Source organism: Enoplosus armatus, chromosome 17 (genome assembly GCF_043641665.1).
Source record: "Enoplosus armatus isolate fEnoArm2 chromosome 17, fEnoArm2.hap1, whole genome shotgun sequence".
NCBI lineage: Eukaryota > Metazoa > Chordata > Actinopteri > Centrarchiformes > Enoplosidae > Enoplosus > Enoplosus armatus.
The window spans coordinates 14345467-14373091 of NC_092196.1; the positions used below are offsets into that span (position 1 = coordinate 14345467).

Genomic DNA, 27625 nt, shown 5'->3' on the forward strand with positions numbered 1-27625 from the left:
AATTCCCTTCAACATTTTACTTTTTCCTCTTATCTACTTTTTAAATGTTTGTTAGTTTCCAGGAGAGCATCCCTAAGTCTTTGAAATGAAAGACTTGGTTTTCTTCATATACTTTTTTTTATAATAAAAAACAAGTCCATCTGTGACAGAATTACTTCATTAAATTGTCTGCTGTTTTTTCAGACAACACACATTTCCCTTTACTTTTTTTCTCTGCAAAACCACTAGCAGACGGTCCTCGTGATGAACATAGTCAATCCAAATCCAATGAAAATCTTGGAAACAGGCTGACACATATAAACACAGACAGGCCCAAGAGCCAGTCCACAAATTCTTTTACCCCAGGTCCCTTTTCAAACAGGGGCCATGAGATCTTCACGCAAACACCTGCATCTTGCCATTGGCCTCTGGGATTTGAGTAATTTGGGTCTGGGCAGGGCCAGCAACTGCTGGGCTGGGTGTGGAATCTGACCAATCAGAGACGCAGTGAGGAGAGGGGCTGGACCAGGGCTCGGGAGACTCTGGGGAGGGGGTCAGGTAGGGGTGCTCACTGGGCAAATGGAGGTAATGCTTGGGTGTGGCATCTAGTGCGGATGAGTAGCTGTGCTGGGAGGGAGGGGTTGGGTAATCCTCCGTTCCTGCAGTGCTGATACTTGGCTGGGAGGGCAGAGCCTGAGTGGGCTGGGCTGCTGGCGTGGCTGCCTGTGGGGGCTGAGCAAGAGGCTGTGGCTGAGAAGGTTGCTGAGGCATCTGCTGCTGCTGGAAGAAGGATGGTGGGGGCTGGGAGGTCTGGGGTGTCGGTGGAGTGGAGGTGCCCATGCGGGCCATGCTCTGCTGGTTGGTAATGGTGTGGTTGATGAGCTGCTGCTGCTGCTGTTGTTGTTGCTGCTGCTCAGCAATGGAGGGCAGCTTGACTGGGCTGATAGTGGGTGTGGAGGTAACAGGTGTGGGCTGCAGCATGGAATTACGGTATATCTGCTGGTGCATCAGCATGTTCTGCTGCTGCTGCATGGCTGGGCTCTGGGGGTGGCTACTCTGCACAAGATTCACCACCTGCTGACCGCACTGGGAGGAGGGGGGCATCCGGTTGTGCCAGTCAAAGGGCACACTGACAGGGCTGACCATGCCCATGTTGAGACCCATCTGACCTGAACTCAGCACATAGCCATGGTTGACATCTGAAGCCATGGAGACGCGTCCCTGCAAGGACATTCCTGCTCCCAGGTCACTGAGCTGGGCTAGAGACACAGCAAAAGGGCCACCTCCTTCTAACATGCTATTATGTACCATTGGGGTGTTTGGAACAGACATGGAGGAGTGGAAGAGCCCTGGTGACTGCATGGCCACGGGGGAAGTGGGGTTGGTGATGTAGCCAGCATTGCTAGCTCCCCCATGGGGTGAGTCCAGTGAGTCAACTGGGGACAGGGTAACTGAGCTCTCCAGTAAGGCACTCTGCATGTCCAAGGTCAGCTTCTTATTACGGGCCTTGACTGACTCCTTCAGACTGGCAGCATGTTGGCCTCCCAGGCTAGAACCCTTGGCCCCAGGCCGACGGTTCTTCTTGCCCTGTGGGGTGTTCTTCAGACTAGGTAGGAAGGCGCTGGGAGGACACATGAGAGGAGACAGAGTGTGTCCCCCAGTGAGGTGGTGTCCAACCCCTCCATGGCCCTGTGGACTCCTTACTGTGTTGTACTCATCAAGAAGCTGCACAATGTCGTGGTGCATACGTTCTTGAGCAATGTCCCTTGGCAATCTGTCCATATGGTCTGTGATTTCTCTGTTTGCAAAGTGAGCCAGCAGCACCCTCACAGCCTCACAGCTGCCCTCACGGGCTGCAAGGAACAGAGGGGTCTCCTCCTGAAAAGAAAAAAAAGAGCAACAAAACAAACAGAGGCTGTGTTAGATACAAATATGTCTCTATTTAAACCAGAAAAAATGTGGTTAAAACAGTGTAAGTGGATGTCATACCTTGAGATCTTGCATATCTTTGTTTGCACCATTCTTCAGCAGGGCAACAGTGGCATCCACATTGTTAACAGCAGCAGCCCAGTGTAAAGCAGATTTACCTAAAAAAGATGACAAACAATGAGATTACACATCTGTACTTTGAATTTGGATGAATGAATTAATGAAAATTATCATGACACAGGAACATCTGCATCTGAACACTCAGTTGAGTGAAACATTGCACACACTTACCCAATTCATCAACTGCATTGACATCAGCATGACAAGTGATGAGTTCCTCTACCATGCCCTCTACTGCCAGCCGTGCTGCCAGGATCAGCGCAGTGGAGCCATCATACATACGGGAGTCAAGATCTGTAGCCCTGTTTCGGATCAGAATCTAGGAGGATGCAAAATATTGTGTTCAACATTATGAGTTATACAATAAGGGTATTTCTACCACTAATGTGGCCAATAAACAGAATATGTTGATGTCTGTTTACCTGGAAGACACCCTGTGCATCTGAAGCCACTGCAGCATGTAGTGGCGAACGTCCTGTGTTGTCCTGAGCGTTGGCATCTGCTCCCGCATCCAGCAGCCTCTTAGCAGCATCAGCACGGGCGTAGCGAGCAGCCAGGTGGAGCGCAGTCTCACCAGTGCGGTCTGTTTGGGCAGCAAGGGATGCACCCTGGTAGATTAGGTCGGAGATGATGTTGGCTGAACACTCCTCACTCTCCTCCTCCTCTGCTACCTCAGGCTCTAAGCCGCCTCCACAGAATGATGCCAGCATCAGCGGTGTAAAACCATCTGGTAGGAGATGAAAACAGGCATGGGTGAGTTTATGTCAACAAAAGAGATCATACGAAGAAAGTATAAAAAAGTAATAATGTGCAAATCACAGTTCCAGTCTTAAAATTTATCTCACTACTAACCTGGGCCTCGGACATTAACATCCATGCAGTCACTTTCAAACTCTCCTTGAGGTGGGGTAAGGGCCATGGTGGGAGGCACACGTATGTCTGCAGCTGCAAGGTGATGCTGTGTCCACTGCCTGCTGTCCACTGCATCTTCACTGTCTGAGAGCATACTCGGCTCCTCAACCTAAACTCACACAACGAGAAAACTCAGTTTCATAACTTACTTACATTTACATATACACTTTTGTGTTTGTGTGTACATAATTTGATTAGGACCATTTATAAATTTAAAGACGTTGTGTAACTGACCTTGAGCCTTTTTGCCTCTGGGCAGTCTGAGTCCATCCACTGATCACTGTGATCTCCAAGGAGAGATTCCTCCACAGTTTTTGGCATGTGTCTGTTTACAGATGAATATGTTAAACAATGTAAGCACAAGGAAGCAATTTCAAAAACATTCCTAAAGCAATTCGAAATTGCATTGCTAAAGCAATTCAGTCCCAACAACATCATTAGTGTTAACATTTGAACACAAATAACTTACTTCATTCCTAGAGCATCCTGGCCCACGGGTTCCCTGCGGTTCTTGTTACTGCTGGGTTCCTTTTTGAGGAAAAAGCCCTCAGGGAACCAAAGCGTACTGTGCTCTCTCTTTCTACGAGCAATCAACATGCCTATCACAAGGATGACCAAAAGGAAAAGAGAAGCTATCCCCACCAGCATCAGCTTGCCCCATTGAGGTATGGGGTCAGATTCAATTGGCATCATTTCACCTGTGTTAAGAAGACAAAGTAGTAATCAAACATTTGTGCCTCAGTGTTACTAGTTCATTTTGTGTACTTTAAGTATCCCAACTCACCACTGGCTTCTTTGAGGGGGTAAGGGAAGCGGAGCATTTCTACAGCTGACAGGGCTCCCAGGTACTCTGCAGCACTATCAGCAGTAGGGAAACAGTCCTCAAAGCTCTGAGAGCACAGACGGTTGTCTATTTCCAGGTACACTCTTGAGCTACAGGAATAGCAGAGAGGCAGGTGTTTAGTGTAACGTAGGATCAACTGGAAAAACTTCAGCTTTTTTTGTTTACTGTATGTCTGACTGACCCGATGACCTCTTCTTGAGGCTGCAGCTCCCGCTTGAGGCGTGCCTCTCGGCGGGTGTAGGGGCGGATCATGGCTTCACCATTGCGGTCCGGCAGGAAGCGTAGTGTAGTGTGTAGGATAGCACTTAATTTCTGCAGAAAAGCTGTTTTGGTGCGGAGAAGCTCCTCTGGGGGTAGTAGCACTACCAAAACCAAGACACCATCAGCAAGGTCTGCTGGAACCTTCCCTGCACAATCCAAGCCATCCCAGCCACACTCCTCTGTGTTGCAGCCCTGGTCACACCGTCCATCAGCATAGTGGTCGATACAGTAGGTTTCATATATTGGACTGGAAGGGACATAAACAGAAGGATCAGCTCAGGTGTTCTAAGATCAGTACAGACGAAACTAAGGGGAATCCTGTTAACAGTAAAAGTAAACTCACTTGCAAATTTTCTCCTTGTTCCTGCAGTCAAAGTTGTCATACAGACAGTCAGCGTTGTTGCAGGACTCATCACACTGGCTGTTGTTGAAGACACGCCAGCAGCGAGGGTCTGCACAACGAGCCCAGGGGTTCACTGCTAGAGAACAGTCGCCACCGTCCCAGCGACAAGGGAACGTGTTGCATTCCTTGTTGCAAACACCATCATTGGCTTTGCCATGACAGTCTGCTAGAGGGCATGAGGGTATTGGGGGTGCAACGCTTGGGATGATCTGCTCGCAACGTTTACCTGCCCAGCCACTGGGACATTGGCAGTGGAAGAATGGGAAGCTGGTCTCTTCAGTGCACAACCCTCCATTCCGGCAGGGTTGGGAGGAGCAGCCTTCATTACTGCGATGCTGACACTGGGGCCCGCCATAACCTGGCACGCAGGTGCAACGCGCCCCCCTTGTGGTAAGTGCACAGCTACCTCCATTATAGCAGGACAGCTCCCGACAGGACATACTTCTTTCACAATTGGGCCCAGTATAACCCTAAAGATAGACATCATTTATGCACTTAGATTGTGAACTTTCAATACACAAACATGGAAAAGCTTTGATCCACAACCTCAGTCAAATTAGGTGTTTAAACCCTTAACGTGAAAGGACACTTACAAGCTGACATGTGCAGGTGTATCCCAGCGCAGAGCTGGACACAGAACAGGCTCCTCCATTCTGACAAGGCTGAGACTCACACGCACTGAACCTGCTCTGACACCTCCGACCTAAAAACAACATATTGACGGTAAAGCTCTACAATTGGAGTATTTACACAAAGAGAATGCACATTGAGAAGCCAGGGGAAGCCTCTAGTTGTCTAACCTGTGAAGCCGGGCTTGCAGACACATTGGTAGTCATTGGGCAACTGGATGCAGTCAAGACTGTTGGAGGGACTGCAGGGGTTAGAGAGACACTCATTTATGTCTCCCTCACATCTTTCTCCTGTGAATCCAGGGGGACAATTGCAGCGGTATCCACCCACTCTGTCCACACAGGTGCCATTGTTAAGGCATTTAGGAGGAGCACTGCGTAGCCTCAGAGGCGGAGCACAGTCATCTTCATTGATCTCACAGAGAACACCTTTAAAAAGGAGAGGAATATTAAGTACTACTATATATTTATCATCTTTTAGTCACAAATAGTGATGTCTCGTTAGTAATAAACACAGGTTTATGTTGAATATGTGCTTGCATACCCAGTGTGCCAGGGGGGCAGGAGCAGATGTAATGTCCCACCAGATCAATGCAAGTGCCTCCATTCTGGCAAGGATGAGACTGGCACTCATTGATCTCTATCTCGCAGTTCTGTCCAGTAAAGCCTGGCATGCACTGTAATGATATGCAGTTGACAATTAAATAATCTTATAAAATTGTGATGAAGCACCTTGTGACTACTGACTTTGCTAAAATCTGACAGAGAGGCACATAATAATGAAAAAGCAATGGACTCACGTCACACTGGTACCCTCCCACATAGCCCCTGCAGGTGGCGCCATTGCGGCAGGGTTTGTCTTCACAATGGTCCACTTGGCTTTCGCAATAGCTTCCAGTGTAGTCAGCAGGACATTTACAATAGTGGGTATTTCCAGTGTTGACACAGTGACCACCGTGGTGGCATAACTCATCTGTCTGGAGCCCTAATAAGAAGGATTTGGGAGAAAATGTTACTTTAATTAATCACTTTCAACAGAAACACAGGGCGAGAGATTAAATATCATGTACAGATCATAAAAATACCTCTCTGGCGAGCAGCTGTCTCACAGGAGACCCTTGGGATGTCACAGTAACGTCCAGACCAGCCGTTAGTACAATCACAGATGAAGGAAGCATCCTTTTGGCGACAGCGTCCTCCATTTTGGCAGGGAGATGAGCGTCTGCACCAGTCGACTGGGGTCTTGATAGGCAAGAGGCAGACGGAAAATTGTCAGCTTTTATTAGTCTAAAAACATAAAAGGTATGAAGACTCAAGGCGTTAACAAGAGCTTTCAAGAGTGTCTGTGGGTAAGTGTGTACCTGGCAGCGGTTTCCAGCGTAGCCCTTGGGGCAGGAGCAACGGAAGGACTCCAGGGCATCTTGACAGATACCTCCATTGAGGCAGGGCTGGGAGTCACACTCGTTGACCTCGTACTGGCAGTGGGAGCCAGTGAAGCCTGAGCGACAGGTACAGGAATAGCCGTTGATTTTATCTGTGCACGTCCCTCCATTGAAGCAAGAGCTGCCAATATGAGTAAAAATACGGATTTAGATCTTCACGCTTTCTTGTCATTTTCAGTAATTATATACATGTGTATATGAGCAGGTTGATAAAGTACAACATGAGATAACTCCATGACTCAAAACACACACACTCACCTTTCAGTGCAATCAGGGATGTTGGTTTCGCAGTGGATGCCAGTAAAGCCAGGCCTACAAGTGCAGGTATAGGAGTTAACATAGTCTGTGCATGTGCCTCCATTTTTGCAGGGGGAACTCTGACATTCATTGATCTCTAAAGCACAGCGGGGCCCAGTGAAGCCTGGCAGGCAGCTACAGTGGAAGGAGTTCACACCATCTGTGCAGGAACCTCCACTTAGGCATGGATCTGATAACACAAATGGAGAGGACAACTTTGGTCAAGTACAATAAATGTACACAGACTTGGTATTGTACTTGACAGCAACAGACAATTATAGTAATTCAACACGTTCACTTTACGTGGCCACTCACTGGGAGCACAGTCATTGACATCTGTTTCACAGGTGAGCCCAGTATATCCTGCTCTACAGGAGCACAGGAAGCCTCCAAGTGTGTTTGTGCAGGTCCCACGGTTCTTGCAGGGGTTTGAGATGCATTCGTTCACATCTATGTTACACAACTGACCTGAAGAATGCAAAAGAAGGGAACAATAAAGTTTAACTCAAGATCTGTAAGCTTCCAGACAGATTATCTAACAATAGTTGAGAAGGGACTGATAAGTACAAAATTTGCTAACCTTGCCACCCTGGCTGGCAGTTACACTGATAGCCCAAGTAGTCTGGTGTGTGTGTGCAGACAGCATGATTGGCACAGGGGTTAGGGGAGCAAGGGGTGAGGACCTCAGCACAAGTGGGTCCACTGTAAGGAAGCTCACATAGACAGGTGAAACTTGCCACACCGTCCACACAACTGCCTTTGTTCAGACAGGGACTAGATGCACATTCGTTGATGTTCACCTGGCAGAGGTTACCTGTCGGAGGGGCAGAAGACATTAAAACATATTACATAAGTGAATTTTGATGAGCGTCGGTGGCCTGATCTGCACATTTTTAATACACCACTAGGGGGAGGTAGACGATCGTCATTCAGGAGGAGGAATATGATGGAGGACATGGTAGAAAACTAAAAGACGTCTATAAAGTCTATAAGATACTCATTTATGACTTCAGTTACTGCATGTGCTGCATGTGTGTATTCCTCTCTTTGTAATGTACTTTTTGATGTTGATGTTGTAACCGGAGGTTACTGTTTGTTGTACTACTATGCCACCGTCTCACCTCTGAAGCCTTGGCGACACTTGCAGGTGAAGCCATTGAGCTGGTCGATACATGTGCCAGCATTCTGGCAAGGACTTGGTAAACAGTCGTTCCTGTCCAGGTCACAGTTCTTTCCCACCCATCCAGGCTCACAGTCACAGCGGTAACTGGAAATACAGGAGTACAGTGAATAATCTAAAATATTCAAAGTTGTATAAGTGAAATAACAATGAACTGATATACAAGTTGAAACCTGTAGGATTAGCAACAAGTTTGCAAGGTGGTCATGCCAGATTTCTCCTTGATATCCCGTAGCCATGTGAGTCACTTTAAACAGTGCATACCCGTTGATGTCATCCCTGCATGAGCCATGGACACATGGGCTGCTGCCACACTCGTCCACCTGGGAGTAACAGTAAGGGGGCTTAAAGCCCTCAGGACACTGGCAGTGAAATCCATTCTCTTCATCCACACATGTTCCCCCATTCCTACAGGGGCTCGATGCACACTCATCTATCTCCACATTGCACTTGGGACCTAGGAGATATTGGACATAAAGTATGTTTCTCAAAATTTCCAATGAGGATAGATTTTTCATCTCAAGTTTGTGGTTTCATTTTCAGAGGGCCTTACCAGTGAAGCCAGGTTTGCAAACACAGTCATAGCGGTTGATGCCATCTTTGCAGATGCCATAGTCACATGGGTTACTGGCACAATCATCAAAGTTTATCTCACAGTTTGTGCCTGTGTTGACAAAGAAGAGTTTTTACATTAGGCTTGTAGAATTATTGTCAACATTTTAACAATGGCAGAACATTTGCTAATGCCAATAAAAATTATATTATATTATGATATATTTATTACATATTGTTATCACCCTCAACAGTAAAATAATTTTCAGATGTGTGAGCATACAGCAGGATTTAGCCTATAGTTGTAGTAATTTTGCTGTAAATTTTGACTAGCTTTTAATTTTTTAAAATATGAATTCAAAGGTTTGAATTCACAAGGTCTGACTATGTGTTTATGGAGTTTTTCCTCTTACCTGAGGTTCCATGCTGGCACTGGCAGATGTACTTATTTACCAGGTCCACACACTTGCCGCCATTCTGACAAGGATTGCTGTGGCACTCATTGAGCTGGTTCTCACAGCGATAGCCTGTGTAGCCAGCATCACAGTTACAGGTGTAGCTGGCAATGCCATCTATGCAAGTACCGTGGTGGCATGGGTCGGGCTGACAGTTGTTGATATTACTCTCACAGAGTGTCCCTTCATAACCTGAAGAGGAAAAAAGCATAAATGGATATTGATGTTATGACATTTATCTGGTCATTTTATGCAGCCAAGCTTTAATCTTTTGTTGCCTGACAACCTGATGTTGGCTTTCCCTTTTCCATCTGTTCTTCAGAAGAATTTGTCTCTCCTGTTTTTTTGTTGAACTCCCTCTGTTTCCCCCTTTTTCTTTATAAAAGCTTCTACAGCTTTGGGTTCTGATCACTTTGGTTTCCATGTCAACAGTGTCTGTGTGCTGGGCAAGTAAGTGTTGATTTGTGTGGTATGTGTGTAGTGCAGTGCTGAGTTGGGCAAAGCAGTAAAGAAGGGCCCTACACAGGCCTCCCAGTCCTGCTTTTGTTCTCAGTGGCAGAGGGAACAATAGACTGCACCACGTCAAACAGGGCCACTTCACTCAACAGAAGGGGCCCACAAACACAGGGAATACCAAGCAGCTGGCCATTGAAACAATGAAGCAGGCTCCTCCGTAGGCATAGGTCCAAACAAACATGTAAAATATCAATGTATACACACAGTCAGCTCACACATGCAGCCTTGGTGACAAACTTTACTATAGCTCACTGTATCTGGGCTTGTTTTCAAACATGGACATGACTGAATGTGAAGGAATGAAGGTTAAGATGCAGCATAAGGTGGTGTGGGGGGGTTAACAGATGAACAGATGTCGGGGTGATGACCAAGGCTCCTTTCTTGGCAACTGCTGCTCCTCAATGACCCCATGATCCTGAGAGCCGATGAGGGAAAGAGTGGGATTAGGGGCCTCAAGTCAGTCTGCTTGGCCAGCAGACGTCCAGAGAAATAGCTGACCCCCCCAAAACACTGAACACTTAACAAAGACCAAACATAGCCCAACAAGTGGTTAAGTCTCATCTACTCTTCTGCCTGGGAATATATCTTGAGCTGTGTACTGTCTAAGAACTATCCAGTGACAACTATAAGGCCCTTACCTTCAGCACAGCGGCACTCGAACCCATTGGGCCGGTCGTAGCATTTTGCTCCATTCTGGCAGGGTGTGCTGGCGCACTCATCTATGTCGATCTGACACATGGTGCCAGTAAACCCTGGGACATACAAACAGAGAGGTGAAGGGTCAGAAAGAACGTCCAGTGGAAGGGTCCATGCTCAGGTCAGAGGGCAGTTCTGTCTCTTCTTAGAAGGGCAGAGGTCTTTGGATAGTTAGTGACGTCTGGCTAAGGTTGGGTTTAAGAGCGTCTCGACTGGTTAAGGACATGTCATCTGTGCACTTGGACCAATGCTGAGATGACCACTAAAAATGCAATGGAAAGCCTGTGACCTTGATAATGTTTTTGAGGAGGGACTTACAATCTAATGCCTACAAGGTGGATATGAAAATAAATTAATATTGCTATCAGGTGGTGTGGAATATCTGGGCAGCAAAATGCAACTTATGGAGCTCACTTCAGGTTATGGTACATTTCTGGTCTGCATGATGCCTACTCTACACTGGAATATATATATATATATATATATATATATATATAACAACAACAACAACAAAAAGGATAACTGTAATAACAGTAATAATATCTAAAATCTACTAGCCTGAAAAGCTTGAGAAACTGAGCAGGCTTGAAATCAGTGGGCACAGTGCCCAGACAGGGGTGAATTGGTGCATTGGAAGCACACTGCTCAGTTGATTAACAGTGTCAAGATGGTCTGTGTGTTGGTGCTTGGGCTGCTAAAGGGGGGGTTAGAGGAGACGGTGGGATTGTTTTCTCTTTTAGGGAACCCCCCCTCCCCTTCCTGCATCAGCTCCACCGGCTCAATAGCTAGATGGGGGGTGGAGGGGGGACGTCTGTCCCAGATGTAAATTGCGGACCTGGAAAAGAATCTCATTAGCAGGACTGCTGTTCCCCACCACCACCAGGGCAGGATGAGGGAGACTGCCGTCCCTTCCACATTCCACAGAGGAGGGGGGCGGGGGTCACAATAGTGTCTTTGTTCAGGCAAGAGGAGAGGATAGGCAGCCTTTTGGGCCTGCCTTTTTATATGAGCGGTGGCTCTAAACACCAGCAGGCACAAGTAGCAAGGCTGACCCTCCCTCCTCTGGTTCTGGGGACATTTAAACTTTGGCTCTGTTCTTACTTCTCCTGTCACTGAGTTGGGAGTTGTTAACAGGGATAGAAGTAAACAAAGGCAATAGAAATAAAGGTCAGTCAAAACAGTCTTACCTGGCTGGCAGGTGCATGTGAAGCCATTGACCATGTCCCGACAGATGCCATCATTCACACATGGGTTGCTCTCACAGTCATCAACGTCAATCTCACAGTAAGTCCCCATGTAGCCTGGAAGACAGAATTTCAAAGTGAATTCACATACATTATTGCAGTTGAAGACAGCATGGTGTCCATGTAATTGTGTGTATTCTTTGTGATGGGAAAAGGATCTGTGGGAAACTTTTCTCTCATGGGAGGCGTCAGAGTTTTTGACACTGGTCTCTGCTGAACCACAGGATGGAATAAAAGATCCCTAGAGCATCCCCAGTTTTCCCAATCTACTGACCTGAAATCACCACACCCTACTGTCCGTGGAGCATTACCGCTCCCTAGCTCAGTGTCCCATTCACCAGTTGCATGTTATACATTCTGCATTTGCTACTAACTATGGACCTTCATTGAGGTGTGGATCAGAGTGATGCCCCTGGGGAGAGGCTAGCGTGGAATCAGAAATAATCGGCAGCTCCACGTGAGCTTTGCCAGGCTGGCTGATGATGAGGAGGGTGAAGAGGAAGGGCCTGTCTCTGGAAATGACGGGGGAGGGGGAGAGGCTCTGGGAAAAGGCCTCTTTCCCTCTCTGTGTGTATGAGGGGTGCAAAGTGGAGCACAGAGGGGCCCTATTGTTCCGCTCCATTCCCACCACTCTACCACTCATTAGTATTCACAGCACACTCCTCCCCCTAACTGCTCGCCCTCTCTCACATCCAGTCCTATAGACCCGACTCCCAGCTCTAATTTGTATAGTTCCCAAAACCCCAGGATGCATGTAGGACTGTGCGTGAGAGTTCCACAGTGTTTTTGTCAAAACCATCACTTAGTCCAAACTAATACCCTGTCTGGCGGTACAGTGCACTGAGAGTAGAGCAGTGCCTCCATACCCCCAACATCAATGGGAATGTATTACATAACAGTCTACACTGGCAGTCAGTATAGTAGCACTGTAGGTAAAGCTATTTTAGAAGGTCAAGTTTAAATCATCAGTTGTTCCACTCTGCTATTGGTTTTGGGCTGCACCATGTGGATGACATCAGGCTGAATTGAGGTATCCTGTATTGTTTAATATCAGTACTGAAATACAGGTCTGACTACCTGGCATGCAGATGCAGGTGAACTCTCCGATGCGGTCCAGGCAAGTGGCATCATTCTGGCAGGGCATGGACAGGCATTCGTTGATGTCAATCTCACAACGGGGGCCGGCATATCCTCGGCCGCACTGACACTGGAAGGAGCCCTCTGTGTTCACGCATTTCCCAAAATGCTCACACGGGTTGGCACCTGCAGGTAGAATGCTGGGGATCAGTCTATGAGACACTCTCAAATGAAAGTATACGAGCATATGACCACAGCACTGACAAATTAAAAAACACATTATTTTTTGCAGATTTACCAATTGAACATTCATCCATGTCCTGGTTGCAGGCACCTCCTACAAAACCAGCGGGACAGGTGCAAATGGCGCGTCCGTTAAGGGGGTTGGTGTCACACACTGCCCCTTCATTGCAGGGGTTACTCACACATGCATCATCAAGGTGGCACAGCAAACCTGTGGAGAAAGCACAGAAATAAAACATATGCCAGTTATTGACAATTTAGCAGTCCGGACTCAGAGGTGCACAGAGGCCATTTGACAAACATTTGACTTACCCGTCTTTCCAACTGGGCACTCGCAGAAGAAGGATGCTACACGGTCATGGCAGGTGGCACCATTGAAGCAAACGGCTATGGCGCAGTCATCAATGTTCTCACTGCAGTCATCTCCAGTCCAACCATTAACACAGACACAGGTATGACCACCGATAGTGTTGAAGCACGTACCCCCATTATGGCAGGCGTTTGGTTGCATGAGACACTCGTTGACGTCCTCAGCACAGTATTGCCCTAGTGTGGTTAGGTGACATATTGGATCACACATACTCACCATGATATAAATATTTTGTTTGTTTCAAATATGATGTAAATAGAGCTGTACCTGTCCATTCTGGGAGGCACTGGCAATTGTAGGTGTTGACTCCGTCCACACATATTCCTCCATTCATACACTTATGACCTGGACAGTCATCCACATTATTCTCACAATTGTGTCCCTCAAACCCTGAGACAGAGGGAGAGAGAAAAGAGTTATGATACGCAGACACAGTAACAACTCACAAAAGAGAGTTTATTAAACACTCAGTGGGCCCTGTTCTATACTATAAGCATTTCTGCTCAAAACCTTGAGTCATATTTCCCACACTAGAGGAGGTATGGGGCAGTAAAAAGGTTCAGTGGGTGTCTGATTGTTTACATCTTCTCATGATGGTTCCCACACGATGCCAGCAACAGCCGTGACTCCTGACTGCTTCAGAGGTCCACACTCCCCACAGTGTTTGCTTGTTTTATAATCTCTCACAGTTTCAATGACTTCCTCTCTGGCAAGAGACATTTCCTGTCAGCTCCCCAGTGGGAAACCAGAAGGACCATAAAGTAAATTCCTTCTGTTGTGAACAGAGTGGAGTGGAGTAGAGTGCCGACGGGCTGCCTCTTCAACTCTCCCACCATCCCATCTCCCATCAGTAGCTATTAATAGCAGACAGGAAGCTGACCTGGGACAGAGGAGTAAATCCCAGCAACAGCACTAACAACTACGTCATCAGGCTGGGAAAATCTATATGACTGCAACACCGTGCTGGGGGCCTGGGAAAACAGCGGGGCCTACACACGGACTCTGATTTCGTTTGTGTTTGTGTGTGTGTGTGTGTGCATTATACCTGGCAGGCAAGCACACTCATAGGAATGGTCACTGGTCTGTCGACAGGTGCCCCCATTAAGGCACTGAGATGGGGCACAGGGAAGGGTGGACACCTCACATGTGCGCCCGCTGTATCCAGGTTGGCACTGGCAGCGGAAGGACCCATGGGTGTTAATGCAGAGGCCACTATTGAGGCACACGCCTGGCTTGCGGCACTCCTCAATATCATTGCGGCAGTTCTTTCCCTGGAAGCCAGGTGGGCAGGAACAGTTGTAGTGGTTATTCCAATTGGCACAACGGGCCCCATTGGCACAGGGACTTGTGGCACAGGCATCAATGAGGGAGCAGTCTTGGCCTGGAGATTAAATAGTGAATTGTATTCAGTTAAAATAGGAACTTTCAATCTCCTTTCTGATGATGATGATCTTTCTAATGAAGACAAGGTGTGATAGATGTACCTCTGAACCCTCTCTGGCACACGCAGGTGTATTGTGGGATACCATTGACCATCTGGCTCTTGCAAGCTGCTCCGTTCAGACATGGTGATCGATGACAGGGATCCTGATGCTGACAGAGAGGACCAATGAATCCAGGACGACATCTAAAAAAACAGATTCACACACACACACACACACATTAGGATGTCAATCTGACATGTAGGATGTCAGGCTGACAAGTAAACGTATTTAAGACAGAGTTGTGACACTGCAACTCCAGTGTAGCCCAATTCCCATTAAGTTCTGGGTTTGGTAATCAGAGACCAATGACACCATGGCAAGGCCTGCTGCCTGACTCATACCTTGGCATGAGTAATGCTTCTGGGCCCTGGACCGAATTAGTATTAACATATCTTACCCCACAAGTACTAATCATGCAATACATTGTTCATGTAATGAGACACACATACACTCACAAACAAACTTTAAAATATGAAGATGGAGGGAGGCCATCTTTCTGTGTCTTATTACACACACTTATTTCCAGCTGGAAAGCTTCAGTTTCTCCATGTCAGCTAACATTCCTTCAGTGTTACAGTTTTTCCGCACCTCAGCTCTTGTTTCTGTTCTTATATATGTAAAAGAACACACCCAGAAACAGCAGTCTGGAAACTTAACAATTGCCAACAAATACTGACATGAGAAAAACGAGGACTACACACAGCACACAGAAGCAGCTGTGGTTTTTGAATGAAACAACGCATCCCCCTCCCAGTGACTGTATTCTAATTGAACAGTGCATTATCTCGATGAAACACAAACGGCTTGTCTACACATAAGGAGAGGTTTCAGTAGTCTGTCTCACGCGCATCTGAGGGAACAGATATGCTTCTATTTTAATCAATCATGTATGTGTGAACGCAAATGTCTGAATCAGTTGAACCGGACATTAACCAGACTTAGTACAAAGTCTGTGTAATGTCCTATTGAGCCCATACATGAGAAAAAACACTCTACACTCAATACTGTGCCTGAACGCATCCTGTGTAGGCATAGGTGGAGGACTGAAGCTCCTGCTGCTGCTCTGCTATGCAGGCTGTGTAGACATTGTGTAAGCCTGACCTAAACCTGTTCTACTAAGAAGTAGAGATAAACATAAACAAGGCATCCTATAGCTCTCTGCAGATGTCCTATGGGAGTTTAGACAAGGCCTGGACTTACTAGAGAGTCCAGTATGAGCTGGTAACTCTAAACCCACAGTGGAGCCCCTGGCTGGGTACAAGCCCCCTCTTCAAACAGGCTGTTTGATGCTGATGACAGGGCAGTGACGGCTGGGTTTTGGCCCGCCCTTGGGCTCTGTCTTCTCTTTCATTGCAGAGGAACCCCGGGGCAGGATCAACAATGGGTTTTCATCTGTTCTCTTTTACAGGAGCATCTCCACTTCTCTGGTGTTAGTTCATCTTTTGCTTTTTTGATGCGCTCCCCGCCTAATAAACTATAACAAAGACTAAAACAAATTTAGTGATTCGTTACTTCATGAGCAAGAAGAAGCCAGGCACACGGACATATCCGCACATACACAGAAACAGCAGAAAAAGTAACATGTTTCCAAAGTATGTTGGTATAGGTTTATTGGTACCTAAAATGAAATGAAATGAATGCTTAAAATGCCATTGGGAATGAAGATTTTCCCATGACAAAGCGTACAGTACGAGGTCAACACAAAGGCACTGAGACTTGATCTGGAAGTAAAAGTGAAGCAGCACTGGAGCACCGATGTTGAAAGAGCGTTTTCAGCTATTACAGCGACTCTTCCATCTTATAAAGCCCCCCAAACGCCAGCTTGGCTTTCCCCCTAACAACCCCTCCTCTCACGCGCTGAGAGGTCAAATGTCAGAGGTCCCCCGTCTAATTGTGATGATAATGTCACTCAGGCTGCAGGGAGTGGGGTGGGGCTGCTCTGCAGGACAGATTGTCTTTAGAAGGTGGAATTGGTGGAGAGGGCGACAGAATAGGAGGAGAGAGTGGTCTGGTCCAGCAAGAATGTCATGTCATATTTCCTGTAATCCCTCGTCCCTTGCTCTGAAAACACCACACTCACTCCGAATACACGATCCCTGTTGCCCTAGCAACCTCACAGATGAACAAGCAAGCCTGACACCCAACCAATCACCCCTCCCCACCCCCCACCTTTGGTCACCATGGCTATTTGTCATGGCTTGGCTGGGTTTATTTAGAGGCAAATTAACTATGTCTGGAATCTAGGGTGTCACTAAAAAATGAAACACAAACGTGGCACAAAGACGGCTTGAGGAAGAAAGTTGCTTATAGAGCTGAAAAACACAACACAGACTGACTCTGGAGCCACTCTGTAATGTGGTGCATTTGACTGCTACAGACAAAGCCAAAGAGCTACAGACAGGCTGTTGTTGTAGACCATCGTGACTCTCTGTGGACGACTCATTACAACTCATTCCAGGAAGTGTTGCATGTCAATGTTGCACTACAGAGACTAAAACTAGGTATTTGGAATGTGTGTTTTACTGTGAGAATGAAGTGCATTGGTGTTTATTTGTGTGTGTCCTAGTGTACGTGTGTGTGTGGGTGTGAAAGAATGACGATAGTAGTTATGCCTGATAAATTATTTGTCCTCCCTTACAAATGCACACTGATCGAAGCAGCCAAAACACACATTCTTTTGTCTAGACCTGACTAATTGCCAACATGTTACTCCCATAACACACAAATCAGAATGCTATCAGTGCAGAGACTGTGAGAGACGCGCAACTTTGTCCTGGAGCACCTGAGAGTCTCCTTATCAGGCTCTTTACAACCTTGTGGGTTCCACTGCCTCTGGGAACAACAGGGCAGAAACTGTGCCTTTGCCCAGCCTTATTTGTGGCGGATGTGGAGGGCAGGTGCAGGCTGCTGTTGTGCAATGGGCCCCTGAGTCATATTTAGTGAGTGTCGACTTCTGACCTTTGAGGAAGAGAGCAGCAGATGAGGAGGAGGAGGTCTTTGAGTGCAGCGGAGGGATGGCCTTAGTGGGTAATCTCTCCGTGTCAACACATATGAGGACTTTTGCCAGCTGCAGGCCCGGCACCATGCATCTGTCCACATATGTCAGTGTACCGCTGGGTGTCTGCCATCTACCTCTCCTGCCAGACTTTAAGCCAAAACAACTGTACTGTTTTGCTCATGGTACAAGGCCAGCAACCAACACACACACACAAACACACATTGGCCATTTCACACCACTCAAGAGATGTGGTTATCCTTCACAAACACATGCATTAACAGTTCCTCTTAACACAGTTTCAAGATTGTTACACAGAGGCACCACTGCAACAAAGCAAAGACATGCAATCACTACACACCCAAACACAAAGAAAAGAAACTTACAACCAGCCTCAGCGTCTGAGGGAAGTATCGTGAAACCATAAAAGAAAGAGAAGGCAATTGTCAAACATTTAATGAAGAAGCGTTTAAAGTGCAAATGACCTTGTAAAACATTTTTGTGATATGGAATATGCTGTGATTTCTCAGTTGTTCTGCTTCATGTAGGAGGATCTTCTGACTGAAACCCCTTTTGATTTACGCAAGTAAGTTCTGTTACCTATACTTGTGTAACACAATGCCAGTTTTCCTGCTTTCAGGGTCACTGAAGCAGGGTAACCTGAGCTCATCCTCTCCTATACAATAGCAGCTACTCTGCCAGAGGTCAAAAGGTGGCTCACCTGTTAACAAAGAGGCTGTAATCTCTGACACGGTTCATACACACAGTCATGCCCCACAAAGCAACAAGTATAGAGGAGTCTTCCTATCTCAGAGGGCATTTCCTACCTAAATGGAGAGGAAGAGTAACAACAACAGAACTGCCATCTTTTGACTTGGGGCAAGATTTCAACTTCTATATTGCATGACAAGAGCTAATTGAAGTTTTGCATATTTTCCTATTTTCATATAGTCCTCTCAAACTCTCAAACAGTGTTTCTTTCTCTCAACACAGGCCTCTTTCCCTCACCCCCTCCTTGCACAAGCAAGCAGGAACCAGCTCTACTCCTTTATGTGAGACTATACTGACACCACACTGCCAACAGGAGCCCATCCACATCCCCCCTCCTTCCAACAGCCTCTTCTGCTCTGCTCTCCTCAGCTTGGCTCTCCTTTCTCAGCAAAGAGCCAGATTGGGGGTTGGGGAGTGTTTTGTGGCCCAAATAAAAGAGCTAAAGTAGTCAGAACTCCTTTGTATGAAAGTGTTGGGGGGGAGCAGTGACCCAAACAGCTAGTCTTTCAGGCCTGGGCTTACACGGACCAACAGGCCTGGGCCGTAGCCTGGCAACAGTAACCCATGGTGAGAGAGAGTGAGAAAAAAGGGGGTGTTGGTAGACAGGGTTTCGTAAGGACAGTTGGAGCACTTCAGAGGACTGATCTCGTACATATGCAGGTAGCACTGGGCACCGTGCAGGAGCATTTCAGTCTGGTAATTAAGTACGATCATGTCTAAAAGGATGCGTGTTTCACAGTTTAAAGTGCAAAGTTTGTTTCAACAATTGTGCTTAGACACACAATGGAGGTATTGAAATCTCCAGAGGGAGGTTTCCAGAGCACCTCCAGAGCTTGAATATTAAACATGTGAATATAAGGACATTTAACTTTCTCTTGAGGAAAAGCAGAAATGAATCTGACTAAAAAGCTAGGAAGGCTGTCAGTGCATCCTTCTCACAGACGATAGCCCCTCAACACTCAGATCTACATGTATAAGAATATAAATCCAGAATACAGTGGGGACTACACAGATCTTCTGCACCAAGAGAATAAAAATGTATTCTTCTTGCTAAGTGTTCAGTTATACTGCTTTGAAAAGGGCAGACAAGAGCTCGTAGTTTTTACACTTTCAGTTCATACACTATTTGAACAACTTTGCCTCAAGTGTCAACAGATTTTTGGAAGAATACTCCCTGACATTTTTCAAATAACGACGCGTTTGCCCATAACCACATTGCATGAATCCCAGGGTCGAGGTCTTTCAAAGCATTCTCCACTGAACTCAACCACAAAACCCCACCCAACCACCTAAACTGAACCAGATTTCGTTAAACTTTGAAACTGAAATTTGGAAGACCCCATCCCCAACCTAACATGAAAGACCAACTACAATGCCTTGTCCAATGTTTTGTCTCAACATGTAAGCCTTAACAGTAAACAGCATAATGTGAGAAAAGATATATTAGACCTTCTAATGGTCTGTATTGCTATTCATTTCAAAGCAAATATTTGCTGCACAATGAATGTGGATTGAATAGAACTACAAAAACATTTGATTAAAAAAAATGACTCCAGTTTAATAATGTTGACAGAAACTGTGTGAGACCAGCACAGACACTCACATGCCTTTAGTCCTGAAACAATGAGATTTGGTTATGGTGTACTGGAGAAGGTTTTTAGTGATAAACTAAGGAGAAACATTTCATAAAACTAAAACAAATTATAACTGTAGCAATTTTGTCCCAAAACCTCTGATAAATCTTAAATTAGGAAAAGGTAAACATTAGCAAAATGCTGCCTGGTTAGACTCAAGATATCTGTGGAAAGTGTGCTCAGTGGAAAAGTGAATGCCTTTTCCTGAATCATTTAATGATGGACCCATCCCTTCCTCTTTTACAAGGGAGGGAGATTTTGCTGGCAGACCTCAGTTATTCCAATCAGGCCTGCCTGAATATCTCTTCGGAAGCCATCATCTCTTGGATAAGAACAAACAGCAAGGGGATGAGACTTCAGAGGCAAGCTTATCCCTGCATAAGCATGTGGTTCAGACATACATCGACTCCAAAAAGAATAATACACAAATCTCAACTGGATGTTCCTGTACCAACTAAATGACAAAGCTGACATTAATTAGCACACAAGATTCATTTCTGGATATGTGTGACGTGCAAGCTAGCACACAAAATTTAATTTTGAGAATGAGGAGCATGGAGACTTGGATGCACTGAGTAAGCTGCTTAAGCTTCTCCAATAAGACAGGATGTGCGTAGCAGGGAGGTCAAAAGGCACCACTTCCTGTGACTGGGCCTGGGAACCACAGCTCCCAGTCTCCAGTCATGACCCAGAGAGAAGACGGGACAACAAACCCAAATCTTCCTCACTATGATGGTGTAACCTCTTGGTAAGATAGTACTCTCCTCATGGATATGACCGATGTCCTATTAATCTAATTTGAAACTACTGGATCTGCAGTGCATCAGTTTTTCTGGATAATGACACGACAATGGCTCCATCTGCCCATTGGGACAGCATGAGTGATATGGGCTATATGTTGCCTCACAAAACTGCAAAGTAACAATTGCAAATCAAACAAGTCATTTCAAACATCCCAATTTCAATGAGACTAGACTGACAGTATTGTTAAAGACATTCCTGAAGTGGCTACCAGGGTGAATGGATGGGAGGTATGGACAATAACGTGAAAGCACCAGAGGGACAGGAGGAATCTTACTAAGCATTCCTTTCTAATCCACCATAAAGATGCCAAAGAAAACACTTGCCCTGAGGTGCTCTGAACTAAGCCAACAATATAATCTGTCTCTTTGCTACGGTCTGTCAGTAAATATGTGTCTTGGCATGTGTGTATATTTCTACTTCTTAGTGAATTGTGTTCCTCAAAAATGCATTTTTCATCTGTTTTTGAGTGAATTAACTTGTAGGTACCACATTTCCCATTTGGAGAGGCTGTACTCTCCCCTAAGAAAATTGTATTCTCCATTATTTTAAAAAGGAGAAACAGTAAGTGTCCTTTCTCCTCAAACACATGTACATGTCTAGCTATTTTCCAAAAGTGAAATAGGCATATACAAACATTTTATTACAGAAACAGCACTCCACACTCGCTGGACAGTCTGTTCCCTATCAAAGTCAGAGATATCCTCTTTCATCATGGTCTAAGAGGTTGGGAGTTGCTACAGGGTCATAACAAGACACTCACAATTTATATGCTAACTCTGCTACTGAGGCCAAGGGTAAAACATTTATAACATAAAGAGGACCACTGTATCCATCCATGGGCCTCACACAGCGGAGAAGCACCACATTTATTTCCTTTCAGCTCAGAGGATCTGAGAGGAAAGACTTGGTCATAATCTGCGATCTGCCACTGTGTTGAGAGACAGAGGCAGAGGATGAGCCGCCAGAGCTGGGACAACATGCAGAGAGAGAAAAACTGGACCTGGTTGCCGCTGCACTGTGAGAGAGGCAACATGTGCTAGAGGGACTGTGAGCTACCGGCTTCATTCCTCCACGAGCTTGTCTCTCACAGTAAGGGGGCGGCTGACTGCTCAATGGCAGCACCTGGCCCTATGCTTCCCCTTTGTCAAGATCTGACTTCACTGGATTACCATCACAACATCCACCAGCTGTCCTCTACCCCCCCCCCCCCGTCCCCCACTCCCTCCTACCCAGCCTCCCTCTACCAATTCCCTACCCCCAGTCCGATCCCTCCAGCTGGATCCTCTCTGAATGACACCCTCTCAATCTGCCTAATTACCTCTCCTCCAGCCACGCCGCTGTGGCCCTTGCAGCACATTCTGCTCACAGGGCGGGGCTGAGGGGCCAAAGGCTCTTCAACTGGACTTCCTGACTGCTCACCTAGAAGGCCGCACTCTCTGTGACACTATCAACCCTTCACTGTCAAGTTCAAAACTCTGGGCCACAGTAAGAACATAGAAAGAATACTTCAAAAATATTTACTGTGTGTCAGAAAATGTAGATTAAACCACACATTGCAAGATAGGTTTGTATTTTTAATCTATGCCATGTTGTTACTTGTAAAATGGTCATCATCATAGTAACTAGAAAAGATTGGTTGGTTTGCAGAGCTTGCAGAACTACCAAATCTCACCTACACTATCAGCAGCCCTCAAACAAACCCAACTGGTTGAACAGGGAAGGATATTCAGTAGCTCTGGGGTTGGACGAACACCGAACAATACTTAAATTGTGGTGCAGTATATTAACGATTTTTTTCTAATTTATTTTTGCCCATAGGTTTATATTTTGGGGTTAAACTGCTTGTGTATTTTAAGTTTTTACATTCTGGTTTGGAAATGCCCACCAGTGCATGTGTCAATACAAACATGTTTGCAGACTCAGACACACAGTTATGAAGGGCTCCCATGTCAATGGAAATCATCTTCATCAAACTCATTTTGCCTGCCTTTATTAAACCATGTCTCACACAAACCTATATATGACATGGATTATGAGCTCTACACAAACTGACTCATAGGTAAATACTGAATTTCTCTATCCACACAAGACCCTGATTAACAACTGTTGTTGCACTTATTTCACCAATAAAAATAACCTCAGACTTTGATAACGATACAATGGTCAGTGTTTGTACACTGGAGTTTCAAAGTGGCACATGCATGTGCAGATGGTTTTGTGTAACTTTTTTATTTGATCACTTTCGGAATAGTGAACCACTCATTCTACATCATGTTCAACCATCTTTGCAATTGTCAAGAAAGGAATTTATGGCTGACTAGCAGTTGCAGCCAATATCTATTGCAAGTTAGTATAGGTTGGGAGTGGGATCATGGAGCCAGGTTTGAATACTCAACCCAATCAGACTACAAGCATTAACTGATTTTCACTGGGTCACTGAAACAGGTATCAGAGAGTTTGTTCACTTGAACAGTTTACTAAGGATTACTACTGTAATCCCCTATCAGCAACTCTGGCCTGCAACCTTTACTAAGTCACCTAAGGAAGCCACCAGACTGAGAGACACATAAAGAAACTTACAAGATAGAGAATTATGAGAGAACTTTGAGATTGCTTCCATGTTAAAGCTATATTGTGGTATCATAGCATGTTTGTCAACAAGACACAGGATACATTGGTATCTGGGACAGTAACAAAAGGTAGCTGCCACACACAGTATTACTGTCACTTGAGAAGCTATCTGTTGTAAAAAAAATTAAATAACACAGTGGCTGGTAAACAAGCAAGAACAGTTGAACATTCTCTACACAGAACAATGTGCGTGGTTCTGAGGAACAGTGGTGATTTCAAGCAAGGTTGTTTTCTACTGGTTCTCCAAATTCCATTCAAATGCCAAAACGTGTATCTGTATCTGCATTTTGTTTCTGTCCTTTTGCTCCGTATTGGCTTCACTTTGCTGTGGCCTTTCTTCTCTCCCTCTCCATGCCCTGTTCTGATGGTGCCTGGTTACAGGCAGGTATCTGGTAGAAGAAAGGATCTTTTCTGCTATTTTGGATCTCCTGTTTCTGTAGGCTCCCAAGGGAAGGGGTGGGGTGGCTCCACCACTCACCTCTGTCTACGACTGGTCTGACCACTCTCATGTGGCCATGCTCCACTCCACTGCTCTGCCATGCTATGGGACTCTTTTTACTCTGTGTGGTGAGACATTTGATGTCCCCTTCCATTAGAAATTGTTTCCCTTTGCACTCTAAGTGCTTCTCTTTCTTGGCGCTGAGCCAGCGTAGTGATTACACATGCCCAACTCCCAACATATGTACACATACATGTACACAGCACAAAGACTAAAGGAGCACAAAGGATGAATAAATGGTGTCTTCCAAAAGAAAACACATTCCCTGTGATGAGATGATATTAAATCAGGCTAAGCATTGAGTGTGTTGTGTTAATTTCCACTAGTAGTAGGGAAGTACTATTTCAGTGTGGTGTTGAAAATAAATGATTTGCTCAGAAAAAGTATCTGGCAGCATAGAATTATACATTTACTCACCCCTCTTGGCTCCAGCTAATGATTGAAAAAATGTGGGTGGTAGTTCCACGTGCAGTCAAGTTACACATTGGCTAGTGTGTGATGGCGGCTATTGTCAGAATAATCTATGTAATTACTTTTATGTTTAAAAAGTACATATATGAAAAAAAAACATTTGTCTCATTATTTGCTTGTGAAATGTGTACTCATGGTGTTGGCTCAACTTTGACCCCATTCATAGTATTGTAAACTGCAAATAACTCCAATAAAATAATAAATGTACTGTTTTGGAGGGAAGCAGCTGGCTGGTTTTTGTTCTATCAATGACTGTATCTCCTCCATCTGAAACACTCAGGCATGTTTCCTTAGCTAAAGGGTTTTTAAAAAGGACAAATGACCCTCAGGCAAGACACTGTAGGCTATTTAACTTGGCTATTGTAATAGGTTCCCACACAACCCCCCCACCAATTTGAAAAACAAAAGCCTTATCACTGTCAAAAGATGACAGCTCAAAAATGCCCAAAGCACGCAGAAACAAAGACAGTTCATCAAAAAAGTATTTTCAAAGCCTTGAAATTAAGTCCTATTGCTAGTAAAATGTAACCTAACAACAAACAAATATATATGAAGTTGAAAATAACAAAAAAACAAAAGGGTAAAAACACAGAAGGAAAACTTAACTCACACTATGTGCAGCATAGTGCTGTGATTTATGTCTGACAAAGCTCTTAAACAGGTGCAGGAGATGAGTGTGGCAGCCAAACATGTTGAGGCTCGTTGACGCTCATCTGTGTAGACCTAATCAATTTGTCCTATCTTTCACCACTTTTATGTGAATGTTGTAACTTAACAACCAACAGGATTTAAAGAGGGCATATTCACTTCATTGTTTAAGACTGAGTATCAGACTGGAAATTAATCGTTCTCCTGAACCTTTGAAGAACCAACTGACAAATAATAGCCTATTAAATGAATTTACACACAAAACCTACACTTATGGTTTGAATGCCTATCAAAAACGTTTTAGTTTATGAAGTGTTGAGGCAGGAGAAACTCAGATTGGAGGCTTTGCTAAAAGAAAACTCCTGGCACATTATTACATTATGTTCAACTTACATGCATCGAGAAGTTGAATCTAAGCATGTCCCTCCATTTTCGCAAGGTCTGTATTTATCCATGCAACGGAACCCTGTGGAAAGTGGAAAAATTAGTTAGAGAACCACACAAGTGACAAATTACTTGATGTCATCCATTTTAACCTGAAGAGGCACATGAAGCCTAATCCTACAAGCAATAAATCCCAGAAAAACTACAAATAATGTAAAACAGTAAAAGGTGTAGAGGATCTTAATAAACTCTGTAAAATATCCGACCATGGAGACACTCAAATGGATGTAACCCATTTAAACTCACTGATGCAGATTTCAAACATGTCTTTCTAGCAGGCCATTGCCACTTGTGGCATCTTGCAGACACAGTGGCATGTTTGTTGTTTACTTTGTCAAAAGCAGACAAAATGTAGTGTATCCTTGACAGAGCTTCATGCAAATATAAAGAGATTGTTTCTGCTTGGAAACAAGTTTGTCTTGGAGACAGTCATTTATCATATCTCAGTCATTGCTCAACCGCTTCGAGGGAAAAATATTCACTTAAAAAGGTCTTTGTTCAGTAGGGGAGGGGGTAACTTCGGCTCTTCAGCCCCTGCTTTAGCTTAAACACATTTTCACCCTGCCCCTCCACAAACAATAAATGCAATTTTGGAAACGTATTATGTGAAACATCATTGCACAAGCCCACGCTCCTCGGACACTGTTAAAGTGCTGCTGATGTTACAGGAGCTACTTCACGTCGGGTTTAGTTAACTCGGTGGAGCAGCAGTGCTCATACTGAGCCACCAGACTTCTCCAACAAAAGAAATCAAACCATTGCAGAAGAAGAAATCTACTTTCCCCATTCTGCAGTGTGAGGTTTAATCCCGAAAAAGTTCGTAAAAACTAAACGTAAAGTGAAAGTAAACGTCTACGGTGTCTGTTACCATTATCTGTTGCGGTTCAATCGTTCCAAAGGATTTTGAAAAACTTTGTAGATTGCCCGTTGATATCTGTAACTAATAAACTACTAAATAAAAGAAACAAATAAAAAGTAAAACATAAATTTTGCACGTAAACATGTCAGTGCTCGTTGGAAGCCTTGATAATCAAGGATAGCACCAATTTTATTTGGAACTGTAGGGATGGACTGTCCAGACATGTCCAGTGTACCTGGATGTAGAGCCCACATGTATGACACGAATAGCCGATTGATTGTTAAAGTTAATGAATTTGACTTACCTTCACAAATATGCATAAACAATAAAAATGACAAAATAATCCATGGAATATTCCCTTCCATTTCGATGGAAACGTTTCCAGCGTTTCAAGTTGGGCTTTTAGTAGAAATACATCCTTTAATGAGTTCACATAAAAATAAACGCTCCAAAGTCGATGGGGAATTTTTCATAAAGTCAGCCGGAAACCGTAGCGTTAGGTCCCAATCCCGTATTATCCTCCGCAGCTCGGCCACGGCTGCTGTGATTCTCGGTAAACCTCCTGAAACTTTTGAAAAACTTTTCCTTCCCGATCTGTCCCAGCGTTTGGAGCTACTCCGCCTCCTCTCTCTCTCTCTCTCTCTCTCTCTCTCTCTCTCTCTCTCTTGCTCGCTCGCTCTCACCCCCACACGAGATAGTCCGTGCGCAGAGCTTCCCAACATTGGGCCCTTCAGGGACCACTACCCCCACCACACACACACACACACACACACAAACAAAAACGGAGTACTTTCATTTAGTTCACTCCCAAAAAATTTAGAGAATGGAGCCAGGAAAATATACTGATCAGAGAACCACAATTGAGACAGTCTGGACAAAATCTACCAACAGAAATAGGTACATTGCTGAGAAATTAATTGAAAAGCTGCTTTTATCTTAACACAACATGCAGAATTGACAGAAAGAACGTATCTCTCTAGCCTCTGCACTGAATCAACAGGTTTCTGTGGGTTATTTTAGAGCCATATATCAGAATCAGAAATACTTTATCAAACTCAGTTTTGGGATTGTGAACACATAGAACTATTTTTTAAGAAGTTAAGCTGATAGACCTAGCACAACTGCAACTGACAACAACCTTAGGAAGGCCAAACATTTCAAGAATTGTCCCGAACACCTGAAACCTGAAAACCACTATCTCATGTTGATTTATGATTCTTTTCTGCAAATCCTGAA

The 27625-nt window shown here is 45.0% G+C and overlaps 1 protein-coding gene across 1 annotated transcript; it reads right to left on the reverse strand.

Moving 5' to 3' along the window:
• Positions 1-142: 142 nt before the first annotated feature.
• On the reverse strand, positions 143-26754 carry notch3 (notch receptor 3). Its single transcript, XM_070923964.1, has 33 exons — positions 26694-26754; positions 25480-25552; positions 14634-14776; positions 14195-14530; positions 13417-13539; positions 13092-13325; positions 12835-12990; positions 12537-12722; positions 11403-11516; positions 10158-10271; positions 8962-9195; positions 8550-8660; positions 8261-8453; positions 7938-8083; positions 7397-7630; positions 7132-7284; positions 6778-7006; positions 6439-6640; positions 6163-6319; positions 5878-6062; positions 5622-5754; positions 5249-5506; positions 5042-5151; positions 4389-4918; positions 3966-4292; positions 3725-3873; positions 3410-3638; positions 3175-3265; positions 2881-3049; positions 2451-2755; positions 2200-2347; positions 1969-2066; positions 143-1857 (listed from the first exon to the last, which is right to left on the reverse strand). Exons 1-33 carry the CDS (start codon positions 26752-26754, stop codon positions 376-378), a joined length of 7413 nt encoding a protein of 2470 aa, XP_070780065.1. The 3' UTR covers positions 143-375.
• Between the last annotated feature and the right edge of the window lie 871 nt (positions 26755-27625).

Coding starts and splice junctions, on each gene's coding strand:
- notch3 (XM_070923964.1), bottom strand. CDS start 26,754: ATGGAAGGGAATATTCCATGGATTATTTTGTCATTTTTATTGTTTATG. Junction 4,293..4,388: donor AACAAGGAGAAAATTTGCAA/GTGAGTTTACTT, acceptor TGTCCCTTCCAG/TCCAATATATGAAACCTACT. Junction 2,756..2,880: donor TGTTAATGTCCGAGGCCCAG/GTTAGTAGTGAG, acceptor ATCTCCTACCAG/ATGGTTTTACACCGCTGATG.